Source organism: Phyllobates terribilis, unplaced genomic scaffold (genome assembly GCF_046119375.1).
Source record: "Phyllobates terribilis strain yellow unplaced genomic scaffold, ASM4611937v1 Scaffold_2__4_contigs__length_985480577, whole genome shotgun sequence".
NCBI classification, from domain to species: domain Eukaryota; kingdom Metazoa; phylum Chordata; class Amphibia; order Anura; family Dendrobatidae; genus Phyllobates; species Phyllobates terribilis.
The window spans coordinates 57092430-57119497 of NW_027362762.1; the positions used below are offsets into that span (position 1 = coordinate 57092430).

At 40.3% G+C, this 27068-nt stretch overlaps 1 protein-coding gene across 9 annotated transcripts in view; it reads right to left on the minus strand.

Moving 5' to 3' along the window:
* The window catches only part of DLG2 (discs large MAGUK scaffold protein 2), a 1666258-nt gene that overhangs the window by 493957 nt on the left and 1145233 nt on the right, over positions 1-27068 (minus strand). For all 9 annotated transcript variants that reach the window (XM_073661710.1, XM_073661711.1, XM_073661715.1 and 6 more), the window contains 4 exons: positions 21282-21451; positions 20118-20254; positions 19284-19428; positions 16457-16598 (listed from right to left, as the gene is read on the minus strand). In XM_073661710.1, the coding sequence (XP_073517811.1) occupies positions 16457-16598; positions 19284-19428; positions 20118-20254; positions 21282-21451 (594 nt within the window). The remainder of the gene's footprint in view (positions 1-16456; positions 16599-19283; positions 19429-20117; positions 20255-21281; positions 21452-27068) is intronic.

A 27068-nucleotide genomic window follows, 5' to 3' on the forward strand; every position in this document is an offset into this window, starting at 1 on the left:
GGGGTCCTTCTCAGGACTAGATTACTTAGGTGCAGGGATCCTCAGGAGGTAGGGGTTACGCTGGCGGCCTGGACCTCTGTACCTTTAACAGTACCTCCAGGTTGAGGGATTAGTCAGGGCCCCAGCTTAGGGTCAGCTTAGGCCCCCTACCTCCAGTATACAGAGACAGCGTGACATAACCTAGCTATTGTGATATTTTTTAACAATTTTGGTTCTCAAGTTCTCAGACAGTTCTCTTTTCCTCTTTCTGTTCTCCATGCTTAGTGCGGCACACACAGACGTGTAATGTAAAGATTGAGTCTACATTTCCCCTTTTTATCTGGTTTCAGGTGTGATTTTCCTATTGCCCACACCTGTTACTTGTCACAGTTGAATTTGAATGAGCATCACATGCTTGAAACAAAGGTGTTTACCCACAATTTTAGAAAGGTGGCAACAAGTCTGTCCGGCCCATTTTTGGGGTTTTGTGTGAAATTATGTCTAATTTGACTTTTTTTCTCAGTTTTTTTTTATTCTGTTGTTCCAATACACACAAAGGAAATAAACATGTGTATAACAAAACATGTGTAATTGCAATAATTTTCAGGCAGAAATACTTCATTTTCTGGAACAATATCAATATACACATATATACAGTATGTGTGTGAATATACCATATATATATATATATATATATATGTATAGATGTGTATATATAAATGTAGATATAAATATATGTATATATACAGTATATACAGTACAGACCAAAAGTTTGGACACACCTTCTCATTTAAAGATTTTTCTGTATTTTCATGACTATGAAAATTGTACATTCACACTGAAGGCATCAAAACTATGAATTAACACATGTGGAATTATATACTTAACAAAAAAGTGTGAAACAACTGAAAATATGTCTTATATTCTAGGTTCTTCAAAGTAGCCACCTTTTGCTTTGATGACTGCTTTGCACACTCTTGGCATTCTCTTGATGAGCTTCAAGAGGTAGTCACCGGAAATGGTCTTCCAACAATCTTGAAGGAGTTCCCAGAGATGCTTAGCACTTGTTGGCCCTTTTGCCTTCACTCTGTGGTCCAGCTCACCCCAAACCATCTCAATTGGGTTCAGGTCTGGTGACTGTGGAGGCCAGGTCATCTGGCGTAGCACCCCATCACTCTCCTCCTAGGTCAAATAGCCCTTACACAGCCTGGAGGTGTGTTTGGGGTCATTGTCCTGTTGAAAAATAAATGATGGTCCAACTAAACGCAAACCGGATGGAATAGCATGCTGCTGCAAGATGCTGTGGTAGCCATGCTGGTTCAGTATGCCTTCAACCTTGAATAAGTCCGCAACAGTGTCACCAGAAAAGCACCCCCACACCATCACACCTCTTTCTCCATGCTTCACGGTGGGAACCAGGCATGTAGAGTCCATCTGTTCACCTTTTCTGCGTCGCACAAAGACACGGTGGTTGAAACCAAAGATCTCAAATTTGGACTCATCAGACCAAAGCACAGATTTCCACTGGTCTAATGTCCATTCCTTGTGTTCCTTATCCCAAACAAGTCTCTTCTGCTTGTTGCCTGTCCTTAGCAGTGGTTTCCTGGCAGCTATTTTACCATGAAGGCCTGCTGCACAAAGTCTTCTCTTAACAGTTGTTGAAGTGATGTGTCTGATGCTAGAACTCTGTGTGGCATTGAACTGGTCTCTAATCTGAGCTGCTGCTAACCTGTGATTTCTGAGGCTGGTGACTCGGATAAACTTATCCTCAGAAGCAGAGGTGACTCTTGGTCTTCCTTTCCTGGGGCGGTCCTCATATGAGCCAGTTTCTTTGTAGCGCTTGATGGTTTTTGCAACTGCACTTGGGGACACTTTCAAAGTTTGCCCAATTTTTCGCACTGACTGACCTTCATTTCTTAAAGTAATGATGGCCACTCATTTTTCTTTACTTAGCTGCTTTTTTCTTGCCATAATACAAATTCTAACAGTCTATTCAGTAGGACTATCAGCTGTGTATCCACCTGACTTCTGCACAACACAACTGATGGTCCCAACCCCATTTATAAGGCAAGAAATCCCACTAATTAAACCTGACAGGGCACACCTGTGAAGTGAAAACCATTTCCGGTGACTACCTCTTGAAGCTCATCAAGAGAATGCCAAGAGTGTGCAAAGCCGTCATCAAAGCAAAAGGTGGCTACTTTTAAGAACCTAGAATATAAGACATATTTTCAGTTGTTTCACACTTTTTTGTTAAGTATATAATTCCACATGTGTTAATGCATAGTTTTGATGCCTTCAGTGTGAATGTACAATTTTCATAGACATGAAAATACAGAAAAATCTTTAAATGAGAAGGTGTGTCCAAACTTTTGGTCTGTACTGCACATACACAGAAACATATATGAAAATGGCAGTACTGCAGAGCTCAAAATAATAGAAAAAATTGTCCCTTTATTGAGTCATGTGGTTACGGCAATGTTTTAGTTCCTCTTGGTACCTTTTTCAAGCTGAAATGTTGCTGTAACCACAAGGCTAAATAAAGGGACAATTTTTTCTATTATTTTGCCTTCTGGAGTACTGCCGTTTTCATAATATATCTACTTGTGGACCTGATTTAAGTCCCTGGATTTACATCCTCTGTTACTACGGTGCTGCTTCAGCTTTTAAAAATAAATATATATATATATATATATATATATATATATATATATATTTTTTTTAATAATAGTAAAATGGATACACTCATATATATGAATTAATATACACGCGCCGAAAAAAACACAACACCATTTTTGTTCCAAACAACATTGTGCCTTTAATTTGTTTGATAATTGTACAAACTACAAATTCAAGTAAAAAGTCACGTATAGAACAGATTACAGGGTTTCCATCCTCTTTCCCATATAATAGTAGTAACTGAATCTACAAGAACTTAAGATTTCATGTTTAGCACAATGCATAATAGTTTAGTCCTCGCTTTCCCATTGGCACAGAAACATATTCAAATATCTGAATTGTTTAACACTATAACAAAAAGAAAAACAAACAAAAAAATTGTTCATCCTCATTTTCGAAAATTATATTGCACGAGTGATAAATACTATCAAATTTTAACCCCCCCCAAAAAAAAATTGAAACAAAGATAAGTAAAATTAGACAAACTTTTCAAAATTGTTTTACCATTATCATCTGCTTCTATCATTGTTTCTGCCTTTGCTTCATTTTCGATCACGTGGCGACAAGACCAATTAATTATTTCTCGTTAGCTTTTTCGAGAATAAAAATACAGTACAGATGTATTGAAAATAATCTTATGTATATGGTCTCGGTAAAAAGTGTAAAAACTTAGTCTATGAATGCATAGAAAGTTCAAAATGGCCTACTGCAAAAAAAATAAATAAAAATGTTTTCACAGTATTAGATTATAAAAACCTTACTATGCCCGGTGAGCTGATTGTCTATGTCATATAAATAGTATTATTTTCAATCATTAATGGCTATTCAGTGATATCTATGACACTTAAAAAAAATACCCACATTCAATGAAATCTATTATTTGCATAATTTATCATATTCATTTTTTTTTTTTTCATACAATATTGAATAGAAGCACCAACATTTCCTTGGACGGAAAATATCGCAGAAACACATTTTAAAATATATATAAAAAGAAGAAAAAAAAAAAAACATAAGACCCCAAAAGACCACTTTATTATTTTTTTAATTAGCATATAGGAGCAGAAAATATAACATTTTTTCCTACACAGATGGATGTCTTGTTATAGCACCATCTGAACAATGTGCAAGCGAATTTTTCTGCTAAATATATATATATATTTTTTATATTATCGCAAAATTTTACATTGGGTCAGATGGTAGAAAAACAAACACTCACGTAACATAGGCAGGACAATACAAGTTGGCCACAATAAACTTTTCCACTTTTAAACCCCCAAAAAATATATGATGGTGGATTCAATATATCAATCATGCAAAGTTATCAATTTTTTTTTCCCTCTCTATTAAAAAAAAACAAAAAAAAACTCCATCATGCAATGAAGCAAAGGACAAAGAACAAAGCAACTTCATGACCTGAATAGTAGATATTATTGTGTGATACATATCTCATATTACAGAATAACGCATTCAACTTTTTATTTAATAATTACATTTTTTTTTTTCTTTAAAGAAAATATAACAATTTACTTATTTTACTCCTGAAATCGGGGAACCTGGAAGTCGACGTATAAAATAAAATCTCACATTCCACCTTTATTTTAAAACTGGATCACCAATGAACATGCATATATGGTACTTCTGTATAATTCACATTTTTTTTGCCACATTTTTAGGTAGTTTATTTAATTTTATTTTTTGGGGGCAAAAAATACTTTAATCCCCCAAAAAAGTGACCGACAGAAACAGCTGAGTCTCTGAAGGTAAAAAAAATGTATTTTAAATAATATGTTACGTATTTATTTAATTACTATAAATTATTGTTAATGCAAAATAATAAAAAAAAAATGAAAATACTTTTTACTGACTAAAGAAAAATAAAAGGATTAGAAAGGATGGGAGGGATGGAAATAATTGATTTTAAAGCTCCGTAAGGCCATAAATTATAGTTATTATTGGCGTTTAGTAGAATCCATGGGAACTTGCAACATTTTTATTGAACACATTTTTTTAAACAATTTGATTATAATTTTTAACTTTCTATGCCACTATCTATATTAAAAAAAAAGAATTAAATAAAAAAATGTTTTACACTGACCACTAAACTTTCATATTAATGAAGTTTTTGGTGACTTTTCAGATTGTGCTACACTGTGGGTAGGGTCAGCAGTCATTTTATTATCATCAGTTGGCAGAATTACAATAAAAGTTAAAGGGAATCTGTCACCAGGTTTTTGCTACCTTTACTGAGAGCAGTATGACGTAGGGGCTGAGACCCTGATTCCAGCGATATATCACTTACTGGGCTGCTTGCTGTGGTTTTGATAAAATCCCTGTTTTTTTCTGCTGTAGATCTACAAGTTCTCTGAATGCTGAGCTGTGTATAACCCCACCCACAACACTGATTGGCTGAGTGTACACAGAAAGCTGCCAATCACTGGTGGGGGTGGGGTTATACCGAGGTCATGAATATGGAGGATAGGTTTACTAGTCCTCTAGTGATAATCTTCTGCTGATAAAACAGGGATTTTATCAAAACTACAGCAAGCAGCCCAGTTAGTGGGGTGGGATCAGAGTCTCTATCTCTAGATCATACTGATCTATGGTCAGGTGGCAAAAACCTGGTGACAGATTCCCTTTAAGACTTCTAATTTAAAGGTGGGAATAAAAAGCAAAACTGAAGGGGACAGGTTAACTCTTTCTTCACAAAGACTACTGCATATGTTACTGAGCATGCCCACAACACTCTATAAAAAAAGTTATTGGTTCTAAATGTCCTATAAAAAGTTGTTTTATTAATAAAGCAGATTATGTAAATTGAAGTAAATTTACTATAAGAAAAAAATAAAATAAACATCTACAGTAAGCATCTGGACGCAAGGAAGCCAAGTAAGAAAACTACTACCTGACTCTGTGGTAGATGACAGTGAGCATGCTCAGTGACATGTGCAGAAGTCAGTCTGCAGAGAGGGGGGAGGGACGAGAAAGACTTTCTTCTCTGCTTTGGTGTTTTTTTTTTTAACACCAGACAGAAGTCCAAACACTTTTTAGATGTTTCTCAATCAGTAGTAAACATGTTTTTCAACTTTCTGCTTTAGGGTGCAAAGTGCATATACAGTGGGTACGGAAAGTATTCAGACCCCTTTAAATTTTTCACTCTTTGTTTCATTGCAGCCATTTGGTAAATTCTAAAAAGTTCATTTTCTTTTCTCATTAAAGTACACTCCGCACCCCATCCTGACTGAAAAAAAACAGAAATGTAGAAATTTTTGCAAATTTATTAAAAAAGAAAAACTGAAATATCACATGGTCAAAAGTATTCAGATCCGTTGCTCAGACACTCATTTTTAAGTCACATGCTGTCCATTTCCTTGTGATCCTCCTTGAGATGGTTCTACTCCTTCATTGGAGTCCAGCTGTGTTTAATTAAACTGATAGGACTTGATTTGGAAAGGCGCACACCTGTCTATATAAGACCTCACAGCTCACAGTGCATGTCAGACCAAATGAGAATCATGAGCTCAAAGGAACTGCCCAAGGAGTTCAGAGACAGAATTATGGCAAGGCAGAGATCTGGCCAAGGCTACAAAAGAATGTCTGCATTACTCAAGGTTCCTAAGAGCACAGTGGTCTCCATAATCCTTAAATGGAAGAAGTTTGGGACCACCAGAAGTCTTCCTAGACCTGGCCGTCCAGCCAAACTGAGCAATCGTGGGAGAAGAGCCTTGGTGAGAGAGGTAAAGAAGAACCCCAAGATCACTGTGGCTGAGCTCCAGAGATGCAGTAGGGAGATGGGAGAAAGTTCAACAAAGTCAACTATCACTGCAGCCCTCCACCAGTCAGGCCTTTATGGCAGAGTGGCCTGACAGAAGCCTCTTCTCAGTGAAAGATATATGAAAGCCCGCATAGAGTTGGCTCAAAAACACATGAAGGACTCCCAGACTATGAGAAATAAGATTCTCTGGTCTGATGAGATGAAGATAGAACTTTTTGGAGATAATTCTAAGCGGTATGTGTGGAGAAAACCAGGCATTGCTCATCACCTGCCCAATACAATCACAACAGTGAAACATGGTGGTGGCAGCATCATGCTATGGGGGTGTTTTTCTGCTGCAGGGACAGGACGACTGGTTGCAATTGAAGGAAACATGAATGCGGCCAAGTACAGAGATATCCTGGATGAAAACCTCTTCCAGAGTGCTCTGGACCTCAGACTTGGCCAAAGGTTCACCTTCCAACAAGACAATGACCCTAAGCACACAGCTAAAATAATAAAGGAGTGGCTTCAGAACAACTCTGTGACCATTCTTGACTGGCCCAGCCAGACCCCTGACCTAAACCCAATTGAGCATCTCTGGAGAGACCTGAAAATGGCGGTCCACCAACGTTCACCATCTAACCTGACGGAACTGGAGAGGATCTGCAAGGAAGAATGGCAGAGGATCCCCAAATCCAGGTGTGAAAAACTTGTTGCATCATTCCCAAGAAGACTCATGGCTGTACTAGCTCAAAAGGGGGCTTCTACTAAATACTGAGCAAAGGATCTGAATACTTATAACCATGTGATATTTCAGTTTTTCTTTTTAAATAAATTTGCAAACATTTCTACATTTCTGTTTTTTTTCAGTCAAGATGGGGTGCAGAGTGTACTTTAATGAGAAAAGAATGAACTTTTTAGAATTTACCAAATGGCTGCAATGAAACAAAGAGTGAAAAATTTAAAGGGGTCTGAATACTTTCCATACCCACTATACAACCCAACATGCACCTAAAGAGCATGATCTGGCTGCAATAGTTCTGTCAGTTCCTCTACCTATAATCAAACCATCTCTGAATTACTCTTTATTTTTAAAGGGTTAACTAAAAAAACAGAAAACCCTGATCTTCTGAAGCCATCCATGACCACAACTGGTTTCCAGAGCAATGAGGTTAAAGTGGACCATGACTTTGGATAGGGGGCTACCCCATTGATCACGGAACGGATAGGCCATGTGTTTGAAATTCTTGAAAACCCATTTCATATACAGTACAGACCAAAAGTTTGGACACACCTTCTCATTTAAAGATTTTTATGTATTTTCATGACTATGAAAATTGTACATTCACACTGAAGGCATCAAAACTATGAATTAAAACATGTGGAATTATATACTTAACAAAAAAGTGTGAAACAACTGAAAATATGTCTTATATTCTAGGTTCTTCAAAGTAGCCACCTTTTGCTTTGATGACTGCTTTGCACACTCTTGGCATTCTCTTGATGAGCTTCAAGAGGTAGTCACCGGAAATGGTTTTCACTTCACAGGTGTGCCCTGTCAGGTTTAATAAGTGGGATTTCTTGCCTTATAAATGGGGTTGGGACCATCAGTTGTGTTGTGCAGAAGTCTGGTGGATACACAGCTGATATTCCTACTGAATAGACTGTTAGAATTTGTATTATGGCACGAAAAAAGCAGCTAAGTAAAGAAAAACGAGTGGCCATCATTACTTTAAGAAATGAAGGTCAGTCAGTCCGAAAAATTGGGAAAACTTTGAAAGTGTCCCCAAGTGCAGTTGCAAAAACCATCAAGCGCTACAAAGAAACTGGCTCACATGAGGACCGCCTCAGGAAAGGAAGACCAAGAGTCACCTCTGCTTCTGAGGATAAGTTTATCCAAGTCACCAGCCTCAGAAATCGCAGGTTAACAGCAGCTCAGATTAGAGACCAGGTCAATGCCACACAGAGTTCTAGCAGCAGACACATCTCTACACCAACTGTTAAGAGGAGACTTTGTGCAGCAGGCCTTCATGGTAAAATAGCTGCTAGGAAACCACTGCTAAGGACAGGCAACAAGCAGAAGAGACTTGTTTGGGCTAAAGAACACAAGGAATGGACATCAGACCAGTGGAAATCTGTGCTTTGGTCTGATGAGTCCAAATTTGAGATCTTTGGTTCCAACCACTGTGTCTTTGTGCGACGCAGAAAAGGTGAACGGATGGACTCTACATGCCTGGTTCCCACCGTGAAGCATGGAGGAGGAGGTGTGATGGTGTGGGGGTGCTTTGCTGGTGACACTGTAGGGGATTTATTCAAAATTGAAGGCATACTGAACCAGCATGGCTACCACAGCATCTTGCAGCGGCATGTTATTCCATCCGGTTTGCGTTTAGTTGGACCATCATTTATTTTTCAACAGGACAATGACCCCAAACACACCTCCAGGCAGTGTAAGGGCTATTTGTCCTAGAAGAAGAGTGATGGGGTGCTACGCCAGATGACCTGGCCTCCACAGTCACCAGACCTGAACCCAATCGAGATGATTTGGGGTGAGCTGGACCGCAGAGTGAAGGCAAAAGGGCCAACAAGTGCTAAGCATCTCTGGGAACTCCTTCAAGATTGTTGGAAGACCATTTCCGGTGACTACCTCTTGAAGCTCATCAAGAGAATACCAAGAGTGTGCAAAGCAGTCATCAAAGCAAAAGGTGGCTACTTTGAAGAACCTAGAATATAAGACATATTTTCAGTTGTTTCACACTTTTTTGTTAAGTATATAATTCCACATGTGTTAATTCATAGTTTTGATGCCTTCAGTGTGAATGTACAATTTTCATAGTCATGAAAATACAGAAAAATCTTTAAATGAGAAGGTGTGTCCAAACTTTTGGTCTGCACTGTATATTTCCTAACCAATCCTGTATTTAAAATATTCAGGGAATACAGCAGTTGTTCATTTACTTCTTAAACAATGGAATCTACTTTTCTAGAGGTAGCTGAAGGATTTTTTTTTTCTTCTATTTTCTTTTTCCGTTATTATAATTCATTATTGTAATTTAAAAATGTACTTAGATTTCTTAGAAATGTCCATATTTCAGAATATAGGTTTTATTATTTTTTTATTTTTATGAAAAAGAAACAAGAATTTCACATTGGTCACTGAAAAACATAAAACAGCTTTGTTGTGCAGAATAGGACAGAATGAGCAAAGTCATTTCATCATAAGAGGGCAGCTCTATCGTACTGCCTGGGGCATGGATTTGGCAGCATAGCTAAACTACATGCTATATACACATAGAAGAATAAAAAGCTTAATCTATAGATGTACTTCATTAGTTTATACCAAATTGCTAAATTATTGCCTATACATTGAATAGGTAATAAGTTGCTGATCGCAGGGGTCTGACTGAATCAAATGTACTTTTCCAACAGTGACTCCATAAAACACAATAAAGTCAATTCATTTGGTCAAACCATTGTTCTTAATATTTAAACAGGAACTGAATTTGGAAAAAAAAAATAAAATTAAAAATGTAAATTAAAAATATTATCATAAAGCACAATCTCATGGCTGGGAATTGTCTACTGATCTATCACGGAATTGTAAAATGATGAAAATTTTTGCAAAAAAAAAAAGTTTACTAAACATAACCATGTGTCATACAAGGTGTTACAGGTTCGTATGTATGTAAGGAAATAAAAAAAAACTGGGTATATTAATTATATAATGTAGATTATGCTCGGTAGTCTCCAAAATATTCCGGATGAAATAAACTAAACGAGTTCGGAAGCTTTTGTGGGTCAAAGAAAATGATATAAACCTCAATTGCAAATGGTAAAATATAAAGATAAGAATGAAAAATAAAAAAAACAACCAAAAAAAAAACTTCACTGGAAAACTGAGGAAAGTCAACAAAGCAACATACAAGTGCATTGTGGGTGATAACATGTCTGCAGGACATCCCAATTCTTCATCGCATACAACGCAACAAACATGGATTTATGTAGATAGGGGATAGAATCCAAGTTTTGGAAGGCATGGTTACATCAAGCCCTGTCCGCTGAAGAGTCTCCTTGTGGGTCTTTGATTTAAAATCTACTACCAAAAAAAATAAAACATGTATCACAGGAATAGGACAATGAAAAGCAAAAAAATACATATCATTATTCAAAAAACACTGATGACTTCTTAGCTTCTTAATTAACAGACTTGTGAGAAGGTGGTCTTATTGAAAACAATGATGGTATCTCGCCAATATCTAGTCGGCCAATGTAGCCGATAGCAGTCACAACGAGATTGGGGCTTCCGAAGAGTCCTGGTTCTACCTTGTCTCCACTCAGCTCTTTTTTAGTCCATAGGCCACATTGGCCAATTAAGAGTCAAGAGTTAATCATGGGCCCATTGGAAAGTGCCAAGAGGAGACAGATTGGCAAGGGACCTTCTCGGTGCTGCTATCACTTTGGTGATATGCCATCAATGTCTGACCTAAGACAATGGTATTTAAACAGCAGATAAATTGAAAATAAGTAGATGTCATCAAAAAAGATCTATAGCTACCAAACATGGTTGTGGGTTGGGGGCAAAAAATCACTAGAAAGCAGGGGATGCGGAGCTTAACAGCCCAATAGTAAGACTAAAGGGTGGCATCAAGGATTGGGTATCGCCAAAGTATCGGAAGTGTCAACGTTTTATCAATCCATGCTCTTTTTTACAAATCCAAATTAAATGGGATATCCACGTGAAAATATATATTTAGATGTGTTAAAAATATAAATATACACAAGTTCTAATATACTTGAATTAAGAAAGGTGCTCTGATCATCAGATATCAGTGAAGGTCCCGGGTCCCAGAAGTTGGATTCGACATAGCTTCATAGGTCGGAACATGACCAGTTCAATAGCGATGCCAGCCCCCTTATCATTCATGACAAATACATAGAGACCTAGCTACTAAAATGAGGCTGTCAAACACTTCCTGTGTTAGTACGAGGACTGATATGTATGAAGTTCTATCTTGTTTCGAACCAAAACTGAAAGTGGATGTTGGTACCTTCCACTGGATCTGATATCTGGAGATCGCGGCACCTTTAATAATTTGAATATAGTAGTTAACGCGCAGTAATTTGGCCGTATAAATTGGACAGAGATCGGAAAGCAATACTCGGACTGGCCGGAGGCTCTCCCTACTTGAGTATGACAGCTTCATCTACGCAGCTGTCACGCTCGGGTGGGGAGAGCCGTCGGCCAGTCCATGAACCGGTCTGATGTCTACGGCTTTCTGACAGCCCAGTCTATAGTCATCTAAACATGTTTTTCAAGTGAGCAACCCCTTTAATATTTATTTGTGAGTAAATCTATGACTATAGACCATAAAAGTTACGATGAAATGTTTCCTAAAGAGCACAAAGTCCCAAATGAGTAGAATGTTACTATGTTTATCTTACTGACCACAAAGAATAGGAAAAAATATAAAATTAAGGGCATTAAGGCCTCATACAAATAAATAAAATTCATGAAAATAAGTCAAAGTAACCAACCAAAAAAATAAATAAATCACCCAAACCAGTTAATCCATTCTTTAATTTAATTTGATGTGTATCAGTGCAACTCGCAAAATAACTTCCACTATATATTGGGCATCATGGCCCCTCTAGTGTGCTGATTGGCTGTGGTCCCACCAAAATGTAGGTTGTGTGCCCCTTTTAGTCTTTATCCAAGTCGAAAAACTCATCCGTACTTGTGGCTTTGGCTGGAAATGCAGTTCCTCCCCAGTAAACGCTTCCCAGTGATTGGTTCCCCAGTGTCCTAGAGAACCCCTTTAACTTCTACTAATGTGAGTTTATTAATTTGTTAACTCTATTCTGAGTATAAAATAATAATCTTTTATAAAAATATATATATTTTGGATTTTTTTTAGGTTAGGAAAAAATAGTTTCAGAATTTAGGAATTTTTGTAAATTTATTTACGGTATATTTGAACACATTTTTATTCTTTTACATAATCAGTACAGATACATAAATTCTTCAGCCGTAAATCCTCTAAGTTCACAAACCGCTTCCTTCAATTTTCCCCACCTCAAACCCAAGCCCTTTGTCATGGAAATGTTTTCCCTGTGATATGATTAAAATGTTTTCATTCACAGTTTTGAGCCCCGATACGATTAATATTCTAAGGAACTGTTTTGGCTGCATAGTAAAATACATTGCAGGTTTACTAATGATACGTCGGGATATTAAATTAATTTTGCAATTACTGCGGGGCATGAATAAAATGCACCTAATCTTTCGCTAAAGACTTTAACTAAATATTTTGACGAAGTGTGTAATTAAATCTGCGCAGTGCAACATGTAAGTTCTCTGGTCGAAGACAATAATATATTGTAATTCTGGATAAAGGCTAAACAAGTTTAATTGATTTATCCCTTTAAGCATCAGCATTGCCCGGTGTCCTAAAAAAGGTTTTGGGTTCCTACAACTAATTAATGTAAGAAAAAAAAAATCTTAAAAGGGTACTCTGGGTAGATAAAACATTTTTGTACTGTTTTTGACCTCAAGAATTATAAAGATAAGATGTCGAGTGCAGATTAATTATTTTTATAACACTTGTAATTCTGTGTGACAGGAACTGCTCCTCACTGCTCCCCCTCCTATCTCAGACAATACGTCACACACCAGTGTGCAGCTCCCTTCTGTGAGTAACAGCCAGCCTGAGAAGAGGGTGAGTGGCCACACCCCCTGTTATATGCAGAGAAACAGCTATTATCAGGAGACTGGTTGAGAACAGAATGGAGCTGCACACTGCTGTAATGTCCCAGATGGAGGGGTGAGCAGTGAGGAGCAGCTCCTGTCACACCAGCCCCCTGATAATGTCTCCCTGTCTGCAGTCCAAGGTGAGGGGGTGTGGCACTACTAGCAAGGATTAGGCCACACCCTCTGTCACGCCCCTTCTTCTCAGGCTGGCAGTTACTCAGAGGGGGGAGCTGCATACTGGTGTGTGACTTAATATCCCAGACGGAAGGGGGAGCAGTGAGGAGCAGCTGCTGTCACATGGAATAACACTCACACTGGTAACATCTCCTTTCATTCAAAATAAGCTCTGCAGGAGGATCCTCAGGTAGACCTATGTCCGGCCCATAGTTCCTGCTCTCATATTACATAGCTGAAACCTGCTGACACATTCCCTTTAAGTTAATTTTTATAAATGCACCTTTAAATATCTTGTTTTGTCAGTTCTGACTTCAGCAAGCATGCTATGTTACACGCCACGATCATTTCTTAAAATGATTTTTTCTTTTATCTAGACCTTTGAGAATAAGAACCCAGTAAGTTATATCTGTTGTATATCTCAGGAAATAGAAAACAACCTACTTGTGAAGTGAAAGCTGTAGCCAGTGCCCCCTGGTACCTGTGCCAAGTTTACATTTTAGAACACAATATCTCATCGTCTCTGTATAAAACTCCATGTTGATTTTTGCTTTACTATCCCAAGGCAGCACGCACCTTCTCGTGCTGTCTAATTGGGTTTATCGATAGTTCTCCTGTACCAGTCACCAATTCTGGTCACGTAAAGATATATCCTTCCTTACTTTGCTTCTTTGCTCAATGTCTCCTAAGATTTGTAACATGAGATTACCATCTTTAAGAATAAAAAAAAATATTATAAGATACTCTGTCTGGAGATATTTATGCTATACTTGTTTATATGTCGACACCCAGTGGTTATGATGAGAACTGCAGCCTGTTGAGACTTTGCTAACATGCACTGAAATTGTATGGAGTCCTAAATGAAATGTGTAGATTATTTGTAGATACATGTCCATGAATGGTGGTCACATAGACAGGAATTGATGTGGTTGCAAGATATCCTGGACTTCAACACTAAGCAGTAAACGGCAATAAATGGAATAAACACTAATTTTGCAAAGATATCTTGTACTGTGGATAACAGGTGTATGCAGGAGCTGAAGTGGAGATGACCTTTAATAAAAAAAATAATAAATATAGCAGAATATAGTGGTCGTGCTTCATACAATGTATATCCCAGCCCGCAAAATCATCTCTATGTCCGGATTTGGGTATTACTTCCGTTCAGCTTAATTCAAAAATCTAATGATCTGCAATTTTTCTGAGGACTGGACCTCTACTGATGACACATGTGTAGGTCCTCAATATTTTAGCAAGCTATCATGTGTGTACATGAGGAATATAACTATTTATGGCCATTATATGACTTGTATCTGGCATTTTTCACCAATTTTTCCCTCATTAGACTCTAATGTTCAGTTGTCTCTGAGCTAGTGGGTGGAAACCAGCTGCTCTTCTACACACAGCCATGAGGGATTCCTGCTCACCTGTCTCTATGCAATACAAGTTCCGAAGAATGATATTATACAGCAATACTCAGCAGTGTAGTTGTGAATCCAGCTCTGGGGTGAGATAAACCACTTACTATCAAAGCTGCAGCATGATCTGTCTGTGTCTCCCTCCTCTTCCTTCCCTTCTCCATAGATTTAAACAGTTTTCGTAATCTGATCCCTCAGTGAGATGACAATCCAATATTATTTTGATCGAGACAGATTTCAGCTGTTTTTGAATGGTGAATTCAGGAGTCAGCCATGGGGGGTAGAAATGGCTCATAAGTGTGGAAAAAAGCAGATTTCTACACACAGCTTACATAGGCATGAGGGATTCCTTCTCTCCTGTCTCTATGTAATACAAGTTCACAATATACAGAAATTCTCAGCAGTGTAGTTGTGAATCCAGCTCTGGGCTGAGATAAAACACTCACTAGCAAAGCTGCAGCATGGTCTGTTTGTGTCTCCTTCTTCCTCCCCTTTACCCTCACCAAAGACTTCAATAGTGTCTGTAATCTGATCCCTCAGTGAGCTGACAATCCATCTTATTTTGATCAAGACAGATTTGAGCTGTTTTTAATGATGAGTTCAGGAGTCAGCTGTGGGGGGTAGAAGTGGCTCATAAGTGTGGAAAGATTGCAGATTTCTGCACACAACTCACATAGACATGAGGGATTCCTGCTCTTTTGTCTCTATGTAAAATAAGTTCCGAAGAAGGACATTATGCAGCAATACTTAGCAGTGTAGCTGTGAATCCCGCTTACTAGCAGAGCTGCAGCATAATGTTTGTGTCTCCCTCCTCCTTCTTTTTACCCTCTCTAAAGACTTCAATAGTGTCTGTAATCCAATCCCTCAGTGAGATAGCAGTCCATCTTATTTTTACCAAGACAGATTTGAGTTTTAGAATGGAGGAGGAGTCAAGAAGAAGTGGCTCATAAGTGTAGAAAAAAAGCAGATTTTTCTGATAAGATATATTACAAAGATTCTTAGAACTACTTTCCAATAAGGAGTCAGCCGTGGGGGAAGAAGTGGCTCATAAGTGTAGAAAGAAGTCGATTTTTCTAATAAACTACATAACAAAGCTTCTTATATCTACTTTGTAATAGTAATTAATGCAACATTTATTGAACATTTAAATCTAAGGCTCCAAAATCTCTGACCATTTTATTTCTCTTGGTTCAGGTACCAGAGGTTGAAAACTACAGTTTCCCCAATCACAAAAAAGCAAAATGGTAACCAATAAGTAATGAGTCTTAAGAAAAGAAATGTCTATGTGAATTTTCGAGACATCCCAGGTGATCCCAGTACAACACAGCCATGTATGCATTACGTGTCCCATAAGGAATGGGTAGAAAATGAGGCACTGGCCCGATACGGATATAAGAGGTTTCATACCCAAATGCCATAAGCCACAGTGAATTGACCCATGCACCCAAGTCTTAGAAGTAAATGAAAAACTCAGGGTAAAGTTCCTATATTTATTTCGGTAAGTTACAGCATTTCCCAGTCAGTAAAGCACAGAGAATCGTAAAGCTTGGAGCAACGTTCAGCCATTCCTCAAGTATATGTCCAAAGCAAAAACCATCACAAATGTCACTGTCAATTTAAAGGAGGCGTCCTGACACAATGTTACTGCTGCTATAAGGCTGCTCGTATTAGAAATAATACATATGAAAGGCGTTTTCTGACCTGGTGTAGTCATCCTCCACAAGCATGTGCTTTGGGATTGGAGAGTATCTTCCCGGAGAGATTGGTGGCAATGAACTCTTGTATTCCAAGGTGCCATTGTTTGCAGTGCTGAGGATGTGGCTCTCCAAAGGTGGCGAGTATGCTAAAGAGCGGGAAAGAAAAAAGTTATACCGGGACAGGGCACGGACCCATGGAAGATCTAGATCCATTAACTTATCATGTAAATACTGCCGATAGGTGGCACTAGACGCTTAGCTTTCTGAGCAAGGAAGAGCTAGTTTACATACCTTTATTTTCCCAAGGAACATCGCCTGGTCTAGACATCTTCATACACTAGATTGTCAGGAGAAATAGTACCGCTGGGGTTACCTAATGTAATGACTTAGGGTGGGGCGACATAGACCTCTATGCATCCTATTAGTTACTATAACTGGTATGGTGCTTTATAGACTTTAAAGGGATTATCTCGGAGATAGGTGATAACTTCAGTGGGTGTCCCATCGCTGGGATTTTTATCCCCCCAACACAAAATGGAGTGGCAGTGACTAATTCCCCATTCCTTCTCTAAGGAAGTGCCGAGAAAAGCAGATGGAAGTGTTCGGCAGCCCCATTGAGAATAAACAGGGATAAAAGCCCCCCCCCGTTCTACAGATCGGTGTTGGTCAAAGCGATCAACAAGTACAGAATAGGTGATAACGTGTTATATCCGGACAACCCCTTTAAATGGAACTAGACATCAGATTTGACCCCTATTAACAACAAACAGACCACTATACTTGCTGGTGATTCTAAAGATGCCAACATATGATACAGGTGATGAAATCTACCTTTCAAAAAAAAGTTTTAACATGTGGCCGGCTTTATGCAAATATGTGGAGAAGTGTCTGCGATGCTGCGGAGTTCCACAGATCATTCCGTAAACATGCAATTCCAGGCTTGATTGATGAGTCTTAATTCTGTGCTATGTCATAGTCAACAGCTCATTCATACTCTGTCTGTTATACTCCTGGCACCATTACAGTGTACATGGTCATTACTAACCACCAGCCTTGTAGCTGTAATACTCATGTACCTCTTCTCAAGGACCTGGCTTGCATTATGCTGGTGCTGGGAGCATAGCATACAGAGGACACGCAAGATTTGGACTTGTAGTGCGGAACAGGGGCATATAATTTGGGCTTGGGTGGTTGTGTTTAGAGGACCGGCCCTGGGGACTCTTAACACATTGCGACTACGTCCAGTGGACAATTTAGCAAATTTGTTCACAACTTTTTCTTCTAAGGAAGGGTTTTTCGTTCAGGTCATCTACACGTCAAGAATAAAGGTCAAGCAGTGGTTGACGGAGAGGTCAAATCAAAAAATTCCCTTTAAGACTTCCAAAAATTTCAAGTGTCTACTGTGATAAAATTGTGTCTTCCCTTCTAAGAAACAGTCTCTGTTGAATGGAGGAGGTGGTGAGTTCTCCTTCAATGGAAGTTTTCAAACAGAGGCTGGACAGACATCTGTCTGAGATGGTTTAGTGACTCCTGCATTGAGAAGGAAGTTGGACACGATGACCCTGGAGGTTCCCCCCAAACTGTAAAATTCTATGATTCTATGAGGACTATTGTGTGGTTGGATTCCTCAGCCTTCAATCTGTGAGTATATGAAGTCATTTCTACCTGCCATTCTTGGTTTGATCATAGTATCACAACTTGAGATGTGATGGTCAAAAAAGATTCCAGGCAGATCCTATCTGACAGACCCCACCAAGTAAAAATGGTGCACTAGCGTATTCATAACATCTGCAGGTGGTCACCTCCTTTTCATGCACTACCAAAACCCACAAAGCAGCACTAGTTCCAGTAAATGACCAGGACGTTCTTAGGTTCCTCTGACATGAGCTCTAGCACTACAATGAGACAACATTCATGGATGAAGAATACTACTCCAGAACTTCTTCTAAGGATACTGACATTTGTTCTACAGATACATCAGCTCCATTAATCTTCACGAAATGCACTACACCAGCGTTGCACCATCCAATGTCATGAGGTCAAAATCTCTCTGACTTGACATGCTTATTTTTGTCTGAAGCTACAACTGGGCGGCACTAAATGGTTATGGATCTATCCAGCTCGTATGTAGCTCAATAGAAGCTGTATACATCTGCCCCATTAGTGATGATAGGAAACAGCTATTACAATGTCGAATCGATTCAAAGTGAAACAAATTGGCTCCAAATATTTCGAATTAGCGAGAATCTGTTTTTTTTTTTTTGCTATTCGAATTGCTTGAATCCACAAAAATGGTGGCCTCCATTTTGTTGGTCTCTTTTTAGGTCTTGAAAGGGGTAAAAAAGATACTAAATATTGCACTCACTTCATCCCTCACCTCCCGCTGATGCAGCTCCCTGCTCAATCTCTGCTTTCTCTCTCCAGTCTTGTGGACTTGATTCCTAGGCATCCAGCTCGTAACCCATGTGAAGAGTGGAAGGAGTGAGTGGAGGTCTGGGCAGGGAGTTGCAGGAGAGGTGAGGGGCGAGGTCAGTAAATATTTTATTATGTTTTAAGGCCTTTTTTTATTATGCTTTGGAGTTCGGAGAGATCTCAGAGTATAATAACAATCTTTAATGGTGATTGGCATTTTCAATTTGTATCAAATAAATTCTTTGCAAATCGAATTTCCAGGAAATTCGAGCGAATCTTCTAAATTCCATGAGACTTGCTCATCTCCATTAGCAAGCAAATCTGAAAGCATGCCCTGTGCCTAACGGTTCCTAACAGAAATCAAGCACAAAAAATCCAATGCTAGGCAATACTAACCGCATATGTGACTCGGTACTTACAGTGAGTGATATCAGGAGGCCCATACGGATCTGTCATATATATTGTTGTGGGTTTTCCCACTTTCAGGTAAACTACGTCAGACGTGTTCTTCAAAATCGCTACGGCTTCCTCATGAGTGACTTCTTCTAAACTGTAATTATTTACCTGAAGAGAGAAGATCAGAAGATCACAGAGGGTCACTAGGTGAAAATGGTGGCTCCCGTATACAGTATGGGTATGGTTGTCAGTTTTAAAAAAAAACAAAAAAACATTTTTTTAAGACCCTATTAGGGAATCATAAAGTAGTGGTTGAGGTCCCCCCCATTCAGGACCCTCAAGGATTAGACAGAGAAGCTAAAAAGAGAATCCATTACTTTGGAACATCCAGGCATATCCACTGATTAAAATAAAGAGTTTGTAATACTTCACTCCTCCTGTGGGAGTGCTGTAGGAAAATTGAATACTTGGTGCCAGACTAGCCTACAGATTAAAGTTGATCGATGTTCATAAAAGTGGTCTGAAAATGTTTAAACTAGATTAGAAACTTCTTTGATGGTGAGTATTGATTTGGTTATCACTAAGGGTAGTGATCTCTCTACTATCTAGTTGTTCCAGACAGGGAGTTGTGGTTCTGTAGGCGTTGTAGAGCCACTGGTTGCAAAAGGTTGAAACAAAAATGGCATTTTTTTTAGACTGATTGGCGAAGAAGATTCACAGTTTGAGGATCTCTTACGAGTAGGATTGATCTTCACGACACTAATGGGCATATGGCACCCAATGTTTGATTGGTCACTTTTTAGTCAAGCTGTGTATTTGATGGGTGTCATATTAATGTGGGTGCACCAGGTTCTCACCATTAGTAACCTATCCCCCACTTGTAGTCGCCCATCTTTTTGTGCTGCTCCTCCTTCGATAATTTTGGTTACATAAATGCTGTTATCTCCGGGAATGTGTTGGTTTCCGACTCCTCCGGCAATACTGAAACCCAAACCTGTAGACAACCGAGAAGAAAACAACATTTCTGAAGAATTGAGTATAAGTCTCATAAAGCCAACAGCTTACCCCATACCCTATGAGGACATCATAACTGAAAGGGGTCTCCCAATCCAGACACCAGGTCAAAATTAGCCAGTTTTTGCTTTTGTTTTATTCCCGCTGCTCCCCTGAATATTCAGTTTTGATTTATTTTATTCCACCATATGGTTCCAGAGATATGGCCCTTTTTCTTCAGTCCTTAATTTTTGTTCAGTCTTTATCACGAGGGGCATGGCTCACAGGGTAATTATGCACAGCAGCCTAAATACACGCCCCTGAGGAATCCTGTGTGCTGCACGCCTTAGTAAAGACCATAAAAACTAGCACTAAATAAAAAGGGACCACATCTTGGGAGCGGTGTGACAAATATAAATACAATATCATACTCAGGGGAGCAGCAGGAATAAAATAAGAGTACTTTTGACAGGCCCGAATCGGTTCCTGAGATAAGGTCCGCCTCTTCCCTACATGTAAATCAAGTATTTTTATCCAAATGGGTGTGGTCATCAAGTCTTACCTTTGAGTTTCTTCTTGAAAACCACACCTACTTGGCCTACAAAGGACTAGATTTACAAACTGGGAACAGGAGGCCATATCTCAGGAATGGAGAGGCGCAGGGCCAAAAGAAAAACAATGCCGGATTCAGAAGAACAGCGGCATTTATACCTGGCAAAATTTTTTTACATATTTATGGCAGGTGACAGGTTATTTTTAAGGTCATTCAACTATATTTCATCCATCGCTGCCATCCTTATAAGGCTGGTTTCACAAATAGTGGTAGTGTTTAGTATAGTTTTTCGTGTAAACGTGCACAGTTTTGCCTTGTGTTTTACAGGTGAAATGGTGCAAAAAATATCTTTCACTTGTAAAAACTCAACAGTCGATAACCACTTTAGTAAAACCTGGCAGACTTCATGTGATCCCAGCCTCATAGCTTTAGGGTAGGTTACCATAAAGTGAGCATGGCACGGCTAAAAACTTACCTTTTGGCCCTTTAAAAAGTTTAATTTCTACGACAGTTTCCAGGATGGGTCTTCTCCTGCGGACGTAGAGGCGGACAATGGAACCAGCTTCTTTCAATGCTTCCACCGCTCGGCTGTGCGACACTTCAGAAACATCCACTTCATTCACTCGGAGAATACAATCATTGACCCTGGAATAAAGATGACATTTCAGACTTTGTGCTTTCCACGTGATTCGTAATGGCAGAACGAACGTCCTCGCGCATTAGATACGTTCCGCATTTCGTCACAAAGGCATTGTATGAAACAAAAGCTGAGATTGTATTGTTCATGCTGTAGTGCGTGCAAAGGGCAAGGACGCTATATAATAGGCTGCAGCATAAGAGCTCCTGTGTCTTATCATTGGCATATTCCACAAATTTCATAAACACAAAACTTTGAGAGAAGTCATGTAAGTAAGTCATGGACAATGGAGTAAATCGAAATCTAAAAGCTCTATGGCAACTTTCAATGTCCTCCTCTCCCCACTGACCTCTGATCAGAACAGCTACACAGATACAGAACCTAGACCAGACCTGCAGGAATGTACAAACATGGTAAACCTCTAAATAGAGATCCAGACCCTCTCAATAAATACAGAACCCAAACTAGACTTCCTTAAACTAACAGAGACCTCCAAAATAAATACAGGTATCCTTTCTCAAACCCCTCAAACTAAAACAAACCTCAGACCAGACTCCCTAGACTAATACAGCCCCCCCTCTAAACTTTTACAGACCTACCAAAATAATGCCAAAATAATCCCAAACTAATATAGACAACAGACCTAAACTAAGACAGACACCAACTTAAGGGCCCTAAACTAATACAGACACCAGCTTAAGGGCCCTAAACTAATACAGACACCAGCTTAAGGGTCCAAAACTAATACAGACACCAGCTTAAGGGCCCTAAACTAATACAGATACCAGACTAGGCCCCCTGAACTTATACAGTCCTCAGACCAGGCTCCTTAAACTAACACATTCCTCAGACTAGACCTTTAAATTAACACAGAGACCAAGCCACGCTCCATAATCTAAAACAGGCCCCCTAAACAAATACAGTCTCTAGACCAGCCCATCTAGAACTTATATAGACTGAAGACCAGCCCCCCCAAACTAATACAGAGTCCAGATCAGTCTCCTAAACATATACAGACCTCAGACCAGACCCCGTATAGCAATACAGACCTCAGACCAGATACCTAAACTAATCCAGACACCGAAACTAATACAAACACCAGACAAGGGCTCCTAAACTTATACCAACCTCAGACCAGTCCCCAAAAGTAATATATACCTCAGGCCAGGTCCCCTAAACTAACACAGACACCAGATCAGACCCCCTATAGTAATACAGACCTCTGACCAGGTCCCCTAAACTAATACAGACAAAAGACTAGCCCCCCTGAACGTATACAGACCTCAGACCAGACCCCTTAAACTAATACAGAGACAATGCCAGGTCAGACCACCCCAAATAATCCAGACCTCAGGTCAGACCACCTCAAATAATCCAGACCTCAGACCAGCCCCCCTAAACGTATACAGACCTCAGGCCAGACCCCCCAAAATAATACAGACCTCAGGTCAGACCCCCCAAAATAATACAGAACTCAGGCCAGACCCCACAAAATAATACAGACCTCAGATCCGACACCCAAAATAATACAGACCTCAGGTCAGACCCCCTGAAATAATACAGACCTCAGGTCAGACCCCCTAAACTAATATAGACCTTAGACCAGAGCCCCTTTAGTAATATAGACCTCAGACCAGGCCCCCTAAACAAATATAGACGTTAGACCAGAGCCCCTTTAAAATACAGACCTCAAACCAGGCCCCTTAAACTAATATAGACGTTAGACCAGAGCCCCTTTAGTAATGCAGACCTCAAACCAGGCCCCTAAACTAATACAGACACTAAGTCAGCCCCCCTAATCTAAAACAGACCCCTAAAGCAAGTAGAAACTCCAGACCACCTTAATAAAATACAGGCTTATGTACACAGCTCCACCACCACTGCAATGTCCACCATTGTTGTTTTCGGTGCGGTATACTCTACTGATACATGTGATGTTGCGGTGATCGGATAATTCCACTGTTAGTTACGTTCCGATAAGATCGTTGGATTCTTTCTTGCAGAATGAAGAGGCGACTTTAAGCTGAGCTGTGATTTTAAGGGGGACACTTTGTCTATATTAGGTCTTGGGCACTATATATTAGGAACAAAGTATAGAGCACACAGGGTTAATATAATTCGTTATGTGACCAGGATTACAAGTCACTCGACTGAAGCGATGGCTGGCGGCGGCGTGTCACACTGATTTAGGCTGAACACATGTGACTCTCAAAGTTCAGCAGCAGCAGCAGCGTTCAGGCACAGCTGATCCCCCAAACAAGGTCTGTCTCCTCACTCCTCGGAGGACGCATCTGCCTCTTCACCGACTACATTCTAACCATGGTCTAGAAATAAGAGATATATGTATCTAACGTCCACTAATCCTAACATCTGGGAAATGTTGGCTACTTTAATGGTCGCCGACGTTTTCATAAACTTGGTATAAAAAAAGAACCAAAATTAGGGTCTGCATACCTATAGTATAAAATGAGTGTACAGGAGCACAAATAGTCTACATGGCCAATATACAATATACATACACTATATACATGCACTGCGATGAATGAATACATGAACGGCTCTATCACTATACACGTAAAAAAAATGTAACGTGCTTAGATAACATTTTTTTTTAATCAAAAAGGCCCAAAAGCCATCCAACCACGCCAAGGTGACCGAAATATGGGTGGTCCCTATCACCAATGTATACTGCCTCTCCAGGTGCCAAGTCTAGCCTCAACCGTACTAGAGAAGTGAAAGGAAACCAAGCATAGCTTGTTATTGAAACTTTTTTGTGAAAGATGGATGGATAAGGGTGCTGGGCCCTGGAGGGAACCACACCCCCAAATGCTTACAAGAAACAACCAAAAAAGGGACTGAGCCCCAATAATGGTGCGCGGACCCTTTTTTTGCAGTCTATATTGGGATGTGAGGCTTATCAGATGACTAATGCAATGAAAGGCAAAATTGTAAAGTACTTCATTTACCCAGAATATTGTTTTCATCCCAAAATATCACTGCAAAGTGCAGACTACTAGTTGCCTCCCCTCTTAAAACTCATTGTCCAATGCTTGTTGTCAAGTCTAATTTGCCTCTTGCAGCAGAAACACAAAGATGGATTACTGGAAGTGGGGGCGGGATATTATCTCTCTCCACAGGAAGTGGGGAGTGGGTTATTATCTCTCTACAGGAAGTGAGGAGTGGGTTATTATCTCTAAACAGGAAGTGGGGCGTGGGTTATTATCTCTCTACAGGAAGTGGGGAGTGGGTTATTATCTCTCTACAGGAAGTGAGGAGTGGGTTATTATCGCTCTACAGGAAGTGGGGGTGGGTTATTATCTCTCTACAGGTAGTGAGGAGTGGGTTATTATCTCTTTACAGGAAGTGGGGGCAGGTTATTATCTATTTACAGGGAGTGGGTTATTATCTCTCTACAGGAAGTGGGGAGTGGGTTATTATCTCTAAACAGGAAGTGGGGCGTGGGTTATTATCTCTCTACAGGAAGTGGGGAGTGGGTTATTATCTCTCTACAGGAAGTGAGGAGTGGGTTATTATCGCTCTACAGGAAGTGAGGGTGGGTTATTATCTCTCTACAGGTAGTGAGGAGTGGGTTATTATCTCTTTACAGGAAGTGGGGGCAGGTTATTATCTCTTTACAGGGAGTGGGTTATTATCTCTCTACAGGAAGTGGGGAGTGGGTTATTATCTCTTTACAGGAAGTGGGGAGTGGGTTATTATCTCTACAGGAAGTGGGGAGTGGGTTATTATCTCTCTACAGGAAGTGGGGAGTGGGTTATTATCTCTCTAAAGAAAGTGAGGAGTGGGTTATTATCTCTCTACAGGAAGTGGGGGCAGGTTATTATCTCTTTACCAGAAGTGGGGAGTGGGTTATTATCTCTCTACAGGAAGTGGGTAGTGGGTTATTATCTCTTTACAGGAAGTAGGGAGTTTGTTATTATCGCTCTAAAGGAAGTGGGGAGTGGGTTATTATCTCTCTACAGGAAGTGAGGAGTGGGTTATTATCGCTGTACAGGAAGTGGGGGTGGGTTATTATCGCTCTACAGGTAGTGAGGGGTGGGTTATCTTTCCACAGGACGTGTGTAGTGGGTTATTATCTCTCTACAGGAAGTGGGGAGTGAGTTATCTCTTTACACGAAGTGGGGAGTGGGTTATTATCACTCTACAGGAAGTGGGAGCGAGAGTTTTTGTCTCCATACAGGAAGTGGGGGCTGGTCTTTATTTTTATACAGGAAGAGAGAAAGGACTTTTATACCTCTAAAGGAAGTGGGGTGGTGTGTGCCTCTCTACAGGAAGAAAGTGTGAATCTTTATGTCTCTACAGGAAGTAGGTGTAATGTAGGTGCCGGAATGCAATGCACAGAGACACAAGGCGAGGACAGTCAGGGATGAATATAAACAGTTTATATATATATATATATATATATATATATATATATAACAGGAGTTCTAAACAAGGGAATGGTAACAGGGATAACAAAAGGTAATTTGAAGTAATAATGCAAAGTCTCTCAAGGTAGTGTGATGCACCCAATTGTGGGAGTCACCACGTTAGTTCTTTAACTCTGTATATGGCCCTGGCGGGGGTCACCTGTTATTCCCGCTAGGCCGCAAGTCTTTTCCGGACAAAGTCAATCAAATCAAGTTTAGCTTCTCCCGCCCCAACCGGTCCCTCTCAACCTGAGATCCTAAACCCAGCTGCCCCTGGTACCGTAGGTGAACAGTGGAAGTGACGACCCTGTTCACTTGTACAGCTCCTCTGCTTCCGCTGGCGTGACTCTGCTAGCTCAGCCTTCTCCCAGCTCCTCTGCTTGGCCGTTGGAGGCAGTCTCTCAAGCCTTGGGTACGGGGATCCAGACTTCGTATGTTGGCGGGCGACGTCGGATCCTGCAAACTCGCTCAGCACCGCAAACACGTCCCGACTCTCCTCAGCAGGCGCAGCACTCGAGGCACCTCTGTGGGGAATCTGGAGTTCATCCACCGATGTCCGGCTGTTATGTGTCGCAGGTCTCTGGCTCAGGCCTGCCACGCTGGGCTTCTCAGCACGTTGTGAACGTGTCTGCTCCTCTCTGCAGCTTGGCGCCAATCCTGACTCAGGCTTGGCGCACGGGACATTCCTCCCCTCTTTTTGCTTGCCAGTCCTCGGGCAAGTGAATTTCTTGTAGGATTGATGCCTCCTTCCAGGCAACGCAAGTTCAGACAAGAGTTGAGCACACTCTTCTGTTTTCTGTTGGTTCTGAGACCAGATAAACTCTTCTTGATCATACCGGTTAGGAGGGATTCCGGCATTAGCCCGCTCAGTTCTGCGGAGGTGATTCCGGGGTATCTGACGAAATCAACCACTGGGGATTGCAAGTCACCTCCCGATTCATTCTGTACTCCACTCGGGATTGGCATCGACAGCTCAAATGGGCCCAACTGCATTGCAGCCCATCCTTCTTCATCCCTCAAGGTCTCTGTGTGTGGCACCTCAGCCAATTTATTTGGAGGCCCAACCCCGTTACAGCCTTCTGCTTCAGAGGAGCAGGGCCGCAGCATATTGCGGTGCAACACCCTAGGTGTCGCGGCGTCATCCCCTTCGGGTCTGACCTCATAGACTGGGTTGACTGGGTGGATGTTCTTCACCACT